The sequence below is a fragment of the Megascapheus bottae genome, chromosome 22 (genome assembly GCF_031878675.1).
Source record: "Megascapheus bottae isolate mThoBot1 chromosome 22, mThoBot2.hap1, whole genome shotgun sequence".
NCBI lineage: Eukaryota > Metazoa > Chordata > Mammalia > Rodentia > Geomyidae > Megascapheus > Megascapheus bottae.
The window spans coordinates 14,989,094-15,002,289 of NC_143530.1; the positions used below are offsets into that span (position 1 = coordinate 14,989,094).

At 44.3% G+C, this 13,196-nt stretch overlaps 1 protein-coding gene and 1 pseudogene across 1 annotated transcript; one reads left to right on the top strand and one right to left on the bottom strand.

Moving 5' to 3' along the window:
* Positions 1 to 523: 523 nt before the first annotated feature.
* Trim40 (tripartite motif containing 40) lies at positions 524 to 6,217 on the bottom strand. The gene is made up of 5 exons (XM_090356160.1): positions 5,873 to 6,217; positions 1,922 to 2,017; positions 1,094 to 1,312; positions 781 to 803; positions 524 to 590 (listed from the first exon to the last, which is right to left on the bottom strand). The coding sequence occupies exons 1-5, from the start codon at positions 6,215 to 6,217 to the stop codon at positions 524 to 526; spliced, it is 750 nt and encodes a 249-aa protein (XP_090212286.1).
* A 6,110-nt stretch (positions 6,218 to 12,327) lies between these two features.
* Positions 12,328 to 12,814, top strand: LOC150047981 (ribosomal protein eL22-like 1 pseudogene; annotated as a pseudogene).
* Positions 12,815 to 13,196: the final 382 nt, after the last annotated feature.

Consider the following 13,196-nt stretch of genomic DNA (forward strand, 5'->3'; position numbering starts at 1 on the left):
TCTCTGCAACCAGAGGATCTGGCAGATCCTTTCCTCGGGGCTGCTAATTTCAGTAAGTCAGCAAGGAAAGAGTCTCCAATGTAAGTACTCCAGCAAGGATGAATCCCAGCTACCGACTCTGCCACAGTCCATTGATGAGAAGCAAGTGACAGACCTTACACTCCAGGTGAGAAGGTCATACAAGGGCATGGACAGATGGAGTGTAGAAGGAATATTCTTCTAATAGCCCTTCTGGGCTCTGTGTGCTGAGGTGGTTTCACTGCTGGAGAGTTTTGCCATGCAAATGGATGTTCCCATTTTAACATGAAATGTGAGCTGTGCAAGCCACCTTGCTTTGTAGACAAAAGACACAGTGTGAAAATGGTCCCGGGAGATTGTGGAACTGACCACCACAGTGGGAGCCTGGTCCAGGAAGGAGACAGCACCCGTGGGTCACAGTGTAAGACATCACATGATGGCTGTGGGAACGAGGGAATAGGACATTGTTCAGGAAATAGCAGAGCTGAGGTTGTACCAGGCGGAGCTAATGGGGAGTCGGACCGGTGGGAGAAAGGAGAGAGAGCAGTTCATCTAATTTCTGTGGAGCACTCCTGAAACAAAGAAACCCTTCATAAATTCATATATACTCATGGATCTGTTGAGCCTGAATGGGCTGCATAGCACAGAGGCCTAGCATGGAGCAACAAGTCTCCTTGATCTTGAAGGAGCCCACGTGTGCATCTGAGTTGTGTGGGGTTGCACGTGCCTGCACACATGGAGGAAGTATAGGACGCTTCATACCTTTTCAGCAAGTCTCTGACATTCTAGGAGAGAAAAAAAGCCAGTGAGAATTACAATCAGCTCTCAATTTCCTTGCAACTTAATGCCTTTCCCAACTGGCTCTGGAAGGCCACTCTGGGGCCAGACTTCTGCTGCCCCACGCTCTGGTGATGCAGCAGGATGTGGCTCTGGGCAAACCACCCGCACTGTCACTACATATTGTGAAAGACCCTCTTCTTATGTGTCCCAGAGGAATAGCCCACTTCAGGTGAGACATCCACCTGCACTCTTCAGGGCCAATCCTAGGACTGGAGAGATGACTCAGGATAAATACCTTCAGTGTTGTGGCATCCAACTCCTTGGCCATCTTCTCTAGGTCTGTGACCAGGTTGCCAAACTGTATGACCGCCTTGGAAAGGTAGAGGTATCTGGTTACCTCTGCTGGCATGTCCTCCGGCTGGCCCAGCTGTTGTTGACAGAGAGCATCCAGCTGTCCCTTGGTTTGGCACTGGCTTTCCAGCTCAGCTTCCAGTCTGTGGTGTGCCAAGTCAACCTGAAACCAAAGAAAACGATGTCCCCTAAGACCCCAGGGCAAATGGCTCCCTGCTTGTCCTCCAAGATCTGAGAGCTGTGTGCCAGTGCATGTCCTCCATCTCTCAACGTGTCCTCCTCCCCTCAGAGCATTGCCTCACCTGTCACAGGTTCTTTACAGACAGCTGGGCTCCTCAGAAGGTCTGGGGTAGCTCCTTGCCGCCCCCCTTGTGTCTATCTACAAATGGCAAGTCTCAGAGTGGAAGTGTGTATGTGTGTGCATGCACAAACACACATTACTCAGTAGGCAACTCTCATTGGTCTCTTCAAGTCATAGCATAGCAGAGAGCTCACCTAAGGTTGCATGGCCAACAACAAGGTAGACTATTGGGGACGGCATGGAGCCTTATTGTTTGCGCAGTCCTTTTCACTTGTCTCCTCTGATTCCCATGCAGCAGGGAGAACAGGGTTGGTTTTCAGTTAACATATATGTCAAATGAAGGTCAGGGCCCTTCTGCTAGCTAACCCTCAAACAACATCAACATAGGTTTCCAGCCTCTACAACCATCACTTTATCTCAGGCTACTGCGTGACACAGACACAGGCCTTCCCAGGATTCCGAGCGACACACCTGCAGGGCTTGTAACTTCTCCTCCTCCTGGGCCTTGAGCCTCTGAAGTTCTCCCAGGTCCTTTCTAAGCTTCCGGCTCCTGCGGTTGAGTCTTTCCTAAGGAGACAGGCACACCTGTTTGATAAACCAGGGATGAGGGAAAAAATGTTGGGGTGGGATTCCATGAGTCATGGTTGGGTCTTGATGCCGGATGAGGCTAATTCAAAATCCTCTATCTTTAAAACCCAGGCGCCGGTGAAGATCTGATGATCACGGTTCAAAGTTAGTCCAGATAGCAAAGCGCATAAGACTCTTATCTCCAATTAACTACCAGAACACTAGGCTTGAGCAAGAAAGCATAAGAGACAGAGCCCAGGCTCTGCAATCAAGCCCCATGATCAACAACAACAAAATACTGAAACAGGAAACTTTGAAGCATATCCGAAGTAAGAAACTTGAAAGTTTATTTTATGGATAATGAAGAAAAGAACAGTAATGAGTAATCTTTTCTTAAGTTTTAGAAATATGAAAATAACAGATGACTGAAGCACATTTACTTGATGTCAGGGTGGTTTTCTTCTCATTTGTTATGGGAATTACAGTTGGGTCAATCTTCCCTGTGTATATTTTAAGTCAGTGTAAATTTAAATTAATCTAATCAATTTACTATATATTAAATTTATAATTTACAAGTTAAAGTATATTATATTTGTAATTTATAAATATAATTTAGTTTACAATTTAACTTCCTTTAACTTTTTTTTTTAGTTTTTCTTTTCCTTTCTTTTCTTTTTTTCTTTTTCTTTTTCCAATCCTGGGGCTTGAACTCAGGACCTGCGCACTGTCCCTGAGCTTCTTTTGCTCTAGGCTAGCACTCTACCACAGCTCCACTTCTGGCTGTGTGTGTGTGTGTGTGTGTGTGTGTGTTTAACTGAAGATAAGAGTTTCACAGACTTTCTTAACTGGACTGGCTTCAAACCATCCTCAGATCTCAGCTTCCTGAGCAAGGTAGGATTACAAGTGTGAGCCACTGGTGCCTGGCATACTGTCACCTCTTAAAATACTCTTTCCTTATCTGGGCACTATCGATTCACACCTGTAATCTTAGCTATTCAGGAGGATGAGATCTGAGGATCCTGGCTCAAAGCCAGCTTTGGCAAGAAAAATCCCTGAGATTCTTCAGCTTGGATTCAACTTATCCCAAGTGAAACTCTTGATGTTTCATTCAATCCTTATCATTCATATCATCCCTTTAGTATCTCAAACAAGAATCTCTGAGGTTATCTTTGATTTTCCTTATTTCTTCACCCTGCTTCAAATTTACCAATAGATCCTGTCAATCTAAAGTCTGATTGTAATTTCTTTGAATGTAACAAGAGTTTCTTACATGTGGACCTCTGCATCTACTCCCTTTCTCCAGAATTTGCACCAGCCCACTTCTCTTTTTCTAGATCTCAACTTCAGTTTCATCTCCTCCATATTAACCTGTGCCAGATCATTTCAGACTTTTATTTATTTCCTTCCTGGGTCACGAAAATTTGTAACTCATTTGTGCTCTTATTTATCTTTCTTCTTTACTTAATTGCACACCTAGGGTAACAACATGCATCCCTGGCACACTGGAGTTTATAGGATATGTTCAGGAAGAGCTTACTATATTTTCCTAAATGAACAAATAGTACTGTTATTTATTTGTTCTCTGTTTCCTGTCATTATTTAAACATAGACTTGAAGATGATGATTATGAATCATCTTTCTACTTCCTACAACGCCTAACACGATATTGTCTCCCAAGTGCGGGCCTGAGTAAATCATTTAGTGAGTGAGTAGATCTTTCTCCTTCAGGTCTGACTCATGGGTTAGTGGAAAGTCCCTCTCTGCTCTTCTGTGGACCACATACCTGAGGGTACAGAGCGGAATTGAATATTCCCTTTTCACTTTCCTGCACTATTTATCTGTCTTTCTATAGTCATCCCCAAACTGGACAGTGTTCTTGCAAAATTATGTGTCAAAAAGAAAATCATCCTTCATTGTTATTGAATAGAAAGACACTATGGTGGGCTGGAAGTTTGGTCTAGTGCTAACAGTGCTTGCCTAGCAAGCACAAAGATGCAGGTTCGATTCCTTTGTACCACATACATAGAAATATACAGAAATGGTGCTGTGGCTCAAGTGGCAGAGCTCTAGGGTTTTTTTGTTGGTGGTGGTGGTGTTTTTGTTGTTGTTGTTTTTTTTTTTTTTTTTTTTTTGCCAGTCCTGGGACTTGAGCTCAGGGCCTGAGCACCGTTCTTGGGTTTTCTCAAGGCTAGAGCTATACCTCCAACCACAGTACCACTTCTTGCTTTTTCTAAGTATGTGGTACTGAGGAATAGAATCCAGGTCTTTGTGCATGCTAGGCAAGCACTCTACTGCTAGGCCAAACTCCTGGCCCCTAGAACTCTAGTATTTTTATTTATTTATTTTTGTGGGTCATGGGGCTTGAATTCTGGGCCTGGGCACTGTTCCTGCGCTCTTCAGCTAAAGGATACTGCCCTGCCCCTGGAGCCACAGTGCCACTTCCCATTTTCTAGTGGTTAACTGGAGATAAGAGTCTCACAATCTTTAGTGCCTGGGCTGGCTTTGAACCACAAACCTCAGATCTCAGCTTCCTGAGTAGCCAGGATTATAGGCGTGAGCTGCCGCATCCAGCCTAGAGGCCTAGCTTTGAGAAAGCTCAAGGACAGTGCTCAGGCCCTGAGTTCAAGCCCAGGGACTGCAAAAAAAAAGGGGGGTATGGTGTAAATATTGCCCATTTTCCATCTAATCAAATACTAACTAGTTTAGAGTAGGGAAAAGATGGATAAAAACAATTCTTACATTAAATCGACAGGATAAACATACAGGAATATCCACGACAATTCTGAAAACGGGGAGCGTTGTGAAGGGCAGGTTTTGATTTGCTCCCCTTCCTGCCATGGCTGTCCTGTAGTTGCAGTTATTTAATATTTTGAACCGGCCTATTTTCATTCTTCAAGAGATTAAAATGGAGACCAAATAACTTTGCCAGCTACAAACGATTACTCATCTAGAATTGAATTGGTTTGCTTGCTAAGATGATAAGAGTTGAAGAGCAGACTTCCGGAAACTGGGGTAGAGGTGGGGGATGTATGCACAAGTGTAAAGACTGGTGGACAGAGTGAACGAGTGGGAAAACCACACCCTGCTAGGAGCCAACTGCAATGTGACTATTGCAAGCACACGATATCAGGGATAGTGAAAACTTAGAAAACTGCCAGAAAGAGAGAATTGTTCAGTTGAGGTACCTGGGTGGTAGCGTCGATTTCTCTAGTAAACTAGCAGGCACCCCAGACATGCTAGCATGTGGGAAAAAAAGATACATACTACCAAGAATTTCTGAGAGGGGAGAAAGGAAGCAGAGAAAATAGAGCAATAGAGCAGCCAAGAAACAAAAATTGAAAAGGTGCAATAGCTAATGAAAAAGTAACAAAAGAAAATCCATAAGAAATGTTCCTAGCAAATGTTCTTCAAATGAGAAGTCAAAGAAGGAAAGGGAAGGAGAGAACCCTGTGTTAATTTCCAGATTTCAATTATTTATAGGATAACTACTAGCACTTAACTACGCTTCTAGCCACGTTTCAGGTGCTGTAAACCTACCAGGCAAACAGTCTTAGTACAGAAAGGATTTTGCTTTATCTACTTCTGACTTCCTCAGTCTCCAGAGGAGCAAACAGTGGTGCATGCTGGGAATCCACCACCAGAATGACAGCATGGCTTTTCAGATGATCTCACATAAATGCAGAACTCCAACATCAGTAACAAGATATACACAGAAGGCAAAAACCAAGGGTCCACTCTAGGATTAGGGAGAAGTGGCAAAGGATGGTGACTGAGCCTCTAGGGTACTGGAGACAGGACGGAGCCAGTGTCTGGGGGTGGGGGTGAGGGGCAGGCTGGCCGGAAGGACCACCTTACCTTATAGTGGCTGATGGCATGTTCAATGGTTGGCTGGGGATGGGACTGGTGTTCAGGTAACTCCAGGCAGTCCACACAAAGCAGGCTTCCTGTCTCCTCACAGAACCTGCAGACCCTTTTCTGGTGATGGGGACAGATGAAGCCTTCACCCAACACCTCCTCAGAGCAGGGCTTCCGGCAGAGCGGGCAGCAGAGGACCCCTGAGGCTGAGGCCTTCTCCACATGGTGGGTCAGGCACACTCGACAGAACAGGTGTTTGCAGTCAGTGCTCACAGCTTCCTTCAGGTGCTCTAGGCAGATGGGGCAGACTCCTTCCTCCCGACTGCCCTTTTGCAAAGAGACCATACCCTCCACCCACTCCACCAACCTGCCCACTGGGTGTTTGTTCTAAAGGCCTGGCTTGCCACAGCCCCAGAGGAGAGGACTCAGCTGGAAGCAGCCTAGAGGTCAAGACTCGAGCTCTGACTTCAAGCAATTCCCACTCGCCATCAAGAAGGTCGAGGCATGTGCCACACAAACCAGGATTCTGCATGAGTTTCACAAACTTCTATTAGCTTTGCTGTACATTGGTCCATTTCCCCTGTTATTTGTTAAACTGAAATCATCCTATTTTTCCCCATATACATGGAGGAAGCAGGTGATTCAAAAATGAATATCACTGGCTGCATATAATCATAGCCACACAGGAGACGAAGAGCTGAGGATCAGAGTTTGAAGCCAGCCCAAGCAAACAAATAAAAATAACTCATCTCCATTCATGAGCCAAAAGCTCTAGTGGCCAGCCTTGAACACAAAAGCTAAGCGAGAACATGAGGCCCTGGGTTCAAATATCAGGACCAGAACAAACCAACAAATCCGGTTTTACTTTTGAGAGCGTTCTATGGCTATTTTTTATAGTTTAGAATGTACAGGGCCAGCATGTGATTGTGAAGGCTGGAAGTGAAACCCTTATAGCTTTACAAGTTAAATATTTTCTCTGATTTGCTGTTGGCTGAGAGAACTCGCTTGAGCTGTTCTTTGTTTTGCTGTCATTCCAGGTGGATTATTGCTATTGATTGCTCCTATCAACTTTTAAACTGGCACTTGGTTGGCCAGCTGCTTTCCTAACCAGCCTTCTTTCCAGGGTTACACAAATGCCACAGTGAAAGAGAAAGAGAAAGCAAGCTGGACAGGGAGCAGAGCACAGATATGTGTGATGCTCGAAGCTACCTTCTTTCCTTTCAAACCAACATCAAACCAACATCAAAGATGACACAGAGGAAGAAGTACCTTCCCCTCCCCCCCACAATACTCCCTTTAAATACTATGTGTCCACTCTCATTGTCTCAGCCTATCGTCCTATACTTCTTGCCTAATCCTACTCCCCCTTTACCTCCCCACCCTAAATAAAAATAAACCCTGTCTTAGTCTCCTACCTTAATTTCTCCTTTTTCAATTTCAGGTATTTTTTCCTTGGCTCCAGACCTAGGGAGGAAGCTAGCAGGTGAATGAATGGTCCTTCTTATATCATGTCAACTATATATGCTTGTGTGTCAGTAAAACTGGAGAAAGGTTAGGGACGTGCCCTATCTAAGAAAAGATGAGTTACAGGAAAATGAAAGTCCCTATGACTGCAGGTAATTGCAAGTGGGCATGGACTTTGATTGTTGTCAGGCGGGGTTTGTTTGCCCAGGGGAAAGAGGAACATCTTGTGTCTTTAATACTTGTGTATGGGCCGACAGTTGATGGACAGAATGGAAGCCCTGACTCCATCCCAATCTAGGTTCAGCCAGTTTGTGTATCCTTAGCACTGAATATCACTAGGCATACCATGTTGGAGCGTAGCCTAGTGGTAGAGTACTCGCCTAGCATGCATGAAGCCCTGGATTCGATTCCTCAGTACCACATACACAGAAAAAGCCAGAAGTGGTGCTGTGACTCAAGTGGCAGAGTGCTAGCCTTGAGCAAAAACGTGTCCAAGGACAGTGCCCAGGCCCTGAGCTCAAGCCCCAGGACTGGCAAAAAAAAAAAAAAAAAAAAAAAAACCACAAGGCATGCCAAATATTTGCTAAAGTTAGACTATCAATTGTCCATATAAAGTCGTCACTTGAGGCTTTGAAGAACCTGAGATTCAGCTGGAGTGCTGGTGGCTCACACCTATAATCTAAGTTACTCAAGAGGCTGAGATCTGAGGATGGAGGTTCAAAGCCAGCCAAGACAGCAAAAACCATGAGACTTTTTTTTTTTGCTAGTCTTGGGTCTAAGCTTCTTTTGTTCAAAGCTAGGACTCTACCACTTGAGCCACAGGACCACTTCGAGCTTTTTCTGTTTAGGTGATACGAAGCAATCAAACCCAGGACTTCATGAATGCTAGGCAAGCACTCTACCACTAAGCCACATTCCCAGCCCTCTGAGACTCTTTTCTCCAATTAACCACCAGAAAACTATTAGCGAAACTGTGGCTCAAAGTGGTTGTCTTGAACACATGAATTTAGGTAAGTGGGGCGTGGCTCATGCCTGTAATCCTAGCTACTCAGAGGGCTGAGATCTGAGGATCACGGTTCAAAGCCAGCCGGGACAGTAAAGTTCAGGAGTCTCTTATCTCCAATTAACTACTAGAAAACCAGAAGTAGCACTGTGGCTCAAGGGATAGGGTGGTTAGCAGTGAGCTGAAGAGCTCAGGGATAATACCCAGGCCCAGAGTTCAAGCCCCACAACCAGCAAAAGAAAAAAAAGGCTTAGGGAAAGTGTGCCCAGGCCCTGAGTTTAAGTCCCACAACTGACAGCCCCCCCCCCCCAAAAAAGAATTTGATATTGAAAACCTTCCTTCTTATTCCCCTTGGTCAATGTTTGCTATGGGATATATAAAATTGTGATATAATAAATATATATTAAGTCTTCATCCTCAGTCACTTTCAGCTCCTACAGTCCTCTTGAGAGAGGGTGATAGGTATATTTTAAAAATTCATATTAACTTGATTTCTTTTATTTTATTTTATTTTTTTGCCAGTCCTGGGCTTGAGCTCAGGGCCTGAGCCCTGTCCTTGGACTTTCTCAAGGCTAGAGCTCTACCACTTGACCCTCAGCACCGCTTCCGGCTTTTTTCTATGTATGTGGTACCGAGGAATCGAACCCGGGTCTTCGTGCATGCTAGGCAAGCACTCTACCACTAGGCCAAACTCCTGGCCCTCGATTTCTTTTTTTAAAAAGAAAATACAATTGTTATTGTTAAGGTGTACAAAGGGGTTACCATTTCATAAATCAGACAATGAACACATTTTTAAATGTATAATATTCTTTTTTATTGTAATTGATAGAAGGGTTACAGTATATTCACCAGAGAGAAAGTGCATTACTTCACAATCATTGATATGAACACATTTCTTTTTTGGACAATGTCACCTCTTCCTTTGCTTTCTCCCACTTTCCCCCTAATGTCTTGATTGATTGACTGCTGGTACTGGGCCTGGAACTCAGAACCTTGCACTGAATTACCTTGCTCAGCTTGCTAGCTCCACTGGTGCTCTAACACTTGAGCCATGCATCCAGTACAGTTCACGAATGTGAAGGCTTTTGTTTTTGCCTGCCTGAGGTGACTTCAACCTGCCCCTTGAATAACTAGGATTATAGACGTTAGCCACCATTGCCCAGGAGATTAAATCTCTTTTAATTACACTTAAGTTTATGATCTCTAGGTAGGTGACTCTTAGAAGATGAAACCTGGTTGCCAGAAGAGCCAACCACATGATTAGAAAAGTAGAGCTTTAGAGTCCTCCCTCTGAACTCCTGGGAGAGAGTGGGGGAGGGAGTATCTGAATAATCACCGATGCACAATGATATAATCAATGGCGGCTACACATGCAAGTCTCCATAAGAGCCCTAAATGGAAGGACTTGGAGCATACCCAGGTTGGAAAGTGAAAGAAGCTCCTGTGCCCAGGACATTTCTGGACCCTGTCCTGTATGCCTGTTCATTTGCACATATATAGCAGCTTCTAGTGCTCGGGCTTGAACACTGTCCTTGAGATTTGTGCTCATGGTTAGTGCTCTACCACTTGATCTACTGCTCCACTTCTGGTCCCTTGGGTGATTCATTGGAGATAAGAGTCTCACGGAATTTCCTGTTCAAGCTGACTTTGAACCTGATCCTCAAATTCTTTTTATTTTTCCCGTAATGGGGTTTAAACTCAGGGCTTAGGTGCCATCCCTGGGCTTCTTTGATTAAGGCTAGCATTCTACCATTTGAGCCACAGCTCCACTTCTGGCTTCCCCCACCCTGGTTAATTGTAGATAGGAGTCTCACAGATTTTCCTACCTAGGTTGGCTTCAAATCATAATCCTCACATCTCAGCCTGCTGAGTAGCTAGGATTACAGGCATGAGCTCTCAGCACTTAACTTGCACAGTTCTTATGCTAAACCAGTGACCGTAACTAAAGCATTTTCTTGACTTCTGCATATTATGATAGCAAATCTTTAAGTCTAGGGAAGAGGTCATGGGACTTCTAGTTCCTACAGGAATTCATTTCATGTGATAAGCATTTGAAGCCAGGGGCAGTGTTGAGGAGTGATACACCTATGGTGTTTCTCCTGGATCAAATTATAGAACTTTTAGTTGTGGGGCTAGGAGTTTGGCCTAGTGGTAGAGTGCCTGCCTAGCATGCACGAAGAACTGGGTTCGATTCCTCAGTACCACATACATAGAAAAAAGCTGGCAGTGGTGCTGTGACTCAAGTGGTAAGGCTCTAGCCTTGAGAAAGCCCAAGGATAGTGCTCAGGCTCTGAATTCAGGCCCCATGACTGGCAAAACAAAAACAAAACTTTTAGTTGTGTCAGACAGTTGGAATTGGTTGATGTTAGGAGGGAATACTCATATACTTGGTATTACAAATAATAAAATTGTTTGCTTGAAAAAAATTGCCTCATTCTCTTCAAACATCCATAATTCCTATAATACACTTAACCTATTGTAATACCTTCCTGTTTTCTTAGTGCTGTCACTCCCAAACAAATGTCAGTGTTCTTGGAAGACTCTCTCTGATGATTCCAAACGGGATGACCCTGAAACTTTAGGTCATCCTCAGTCCCTTTCTTCAAATTCTCTCCCCACTGGCTTTTGTCTCTTCATTTTCCTGATCTCCCATAAAAGGATGCCCTTACCATATTAGTGTTACCAGGTAGAGCTACTGAAACTTCAAAGGCAGAGGACCCAAGGTCTGATCAATCACATTCTGATCACTGCTCTGATTTTTTTTTTTTTTTGCCAGTCCTGGGCTTGGGCTCAGGGCCTGAGCACTGTCCTTGGACTGTCTCAAGGCTAGCACTCTACCACTTGAGCCTCAGCACCATTTCCAGCTTTTTGCTATGTATGTGGTATCAAGGAATCGAACCCGGGTCTTTGTGCATGCTAGGCAAGCACTCTACCACTAGGCCAAACTCCCGGCCCTGCTCTGATTTTTTTTTTGCTGCGATTAACTGTACACAGATTCTGGAATATCCCTGGGCCCAAAGCCATTGGGATGCTCAATTCCATGTACTTATTAATTATTCTTCCATGGATAATCTGCCACTGTCCACAACAGGCCTTCCTCTGTATTGGGAAAGCTTTTCTTTATCAGTGAACAATAGGTGGCGATGTCTCCCAAGAAACTTCCAAAAGGTAGCCAGACATTGTGATGACCAATAATTGCAAGTGTAGTTGCGTAACTCACACCTATAATCAGAGCTACTCATGAAGCTGAGTGTTGGGGAATCATGGTTTAAAACCACCTATTCTGGACAAGAAAGTTCCCGAGACTTTTCTCTAATTTAGCACTAAAAAAAAAACAACTAGAAATGGAGCTGGGAGCATAGCCTAGTGATAGAGTGCTCACCTAGCATGCATGGGTTTGATTCCTTGATACCACATACTCAGAAAAAGCCGAAAGTGGTTGCTGTGGCTCAAGTGGCAGGGCACTAGCCTTGAGCAAAGAGTGTCCAAGGACAGTGCCTAGACCCTGCCAAGCCCCAGGACTGGCAAAAAAAAAAAGCAAAGCTAGAAATGGCTCACACCTGTAAACCTAGCATCGCAGGAGACTGAGATCTGAAAATCACAAAGCCAGCCTGCCTGGGAAGGAAAATCCTTAAAACCTGACTGACTCAAAGTGGTAGAATGCTAGCCCTGAGCACAAGAAGCTCAGGGACAGCACCCAGGCCCTGATTTCAAGCCCCATAACTAATAATAATAATAATAATAATAATAATAATAATAATAAAAGCTGGAAGTGATAAAGTACCATCTCTGAGCTAAAAAGCCAAGTGAGCCAGGCAAGTGGGAGAGGCCCTGAGTTCAAGCCCTGTATGCACATACACACACACACACACACACACACACACACACACACACACACACACACCTAGAATAGCCTGAAATCTACTGAGGCAATTAGTTATACCAAGATTATTTAAAAAAAAAACTTAGCCTTCTCGGATCCTACGGCCGGCCGGCAAGATGGCGCCGCAGAAAGACAAGAAGCCTAAGAGGTCAACCTGGAGGTTTAATTTGGACCTTACTCATCCTGTAGAAGATGGGATTTTTGACTCTGGAAATTTTGAACCATTTCTTCGGGAGAAGGTTAAAGTCAATGGAAAGACCGGAAATCTCGGGAATGTTGTTCACATTGAATGCCTCAAAAACAAAATCACTGTTGTTTCTGAGAAACAGTTCTCTAAAAGGTATTTAAAATACCTAACTAAGAAGTACCTGAAGAAGAATAATCTTCGTGATTGGCTTCGAGTGGTTGCATCTGACAAGGAGACTTATGAACTTCGTTACTTCCGGATCAGCCAAGACGAGGATGGCTCAGAATCTGAGGACTAGTTTGCTTCCTGTGTCCAGTACTGCGTTTTTACTAAAGGAGTTGAAAAAGAAATGTCTAGACATCCAGTGAATAAAATTTATTGTATTTAAAAAAAAAAAACAAACAACTTAGTCGAGAAGCTCAGTGTGGACAGTGTGGGTGTGTAGATGGGCTGACTCCATCCCCAGAGGGGAATGTGGGTGATTGTTGGGCTTACTGGAAGTATTGCTCTAGCTAGCCACACCTATTTCAAGGAAAAGATAAGAGATTTCCTTGTGGTAGAGGAGATCATGAACTCTCTACTTGAAACTCACTGCAGCAGAGAAAAGCATTCAAAAGGAATAAGCAGATGCTGAGAGAAGTGGTGGTGAGGCTGAGGGTGAGAGGCAATTTGAGGTAGGAGACCACTCCATGGCCATAGTTGTGAAAAGGAATCTACTGTGAGCTCCAACACTTTCCCACAGGCTTTTCTCCAGACTCCAGATTCTGTCATGCACCCAAGCAGGTTC

What these genes read in the sequence shown, in the direction of transcription:
- Trim40 (XM_090356160.1), bottom strand. Translation starts at nt 6,217, where the DNA reads ATGGTCTCTTTGCAAAAGGGCAGTCGGGAGGAAGGAGTCTGCCCCATC. An exon ending in ATGCCATCAGCCACTATAAG is followed by an intron (nt 2,018 to 5,872) that starts GTAAGGTGGTCC and finishes CTGTCTCCTTAG; the next exon opens with GAAAGACTCAACCGCAGGAG. An exon ending in AGAAGTTACAAGCCCTGCAG is followed by an intron (nt 1,313 to 1,921) that starts GTGTGTCGCTCG and finishes CTTTGGTTTCAG; the next exon opens with GTTGACTTGGCACACCACAG.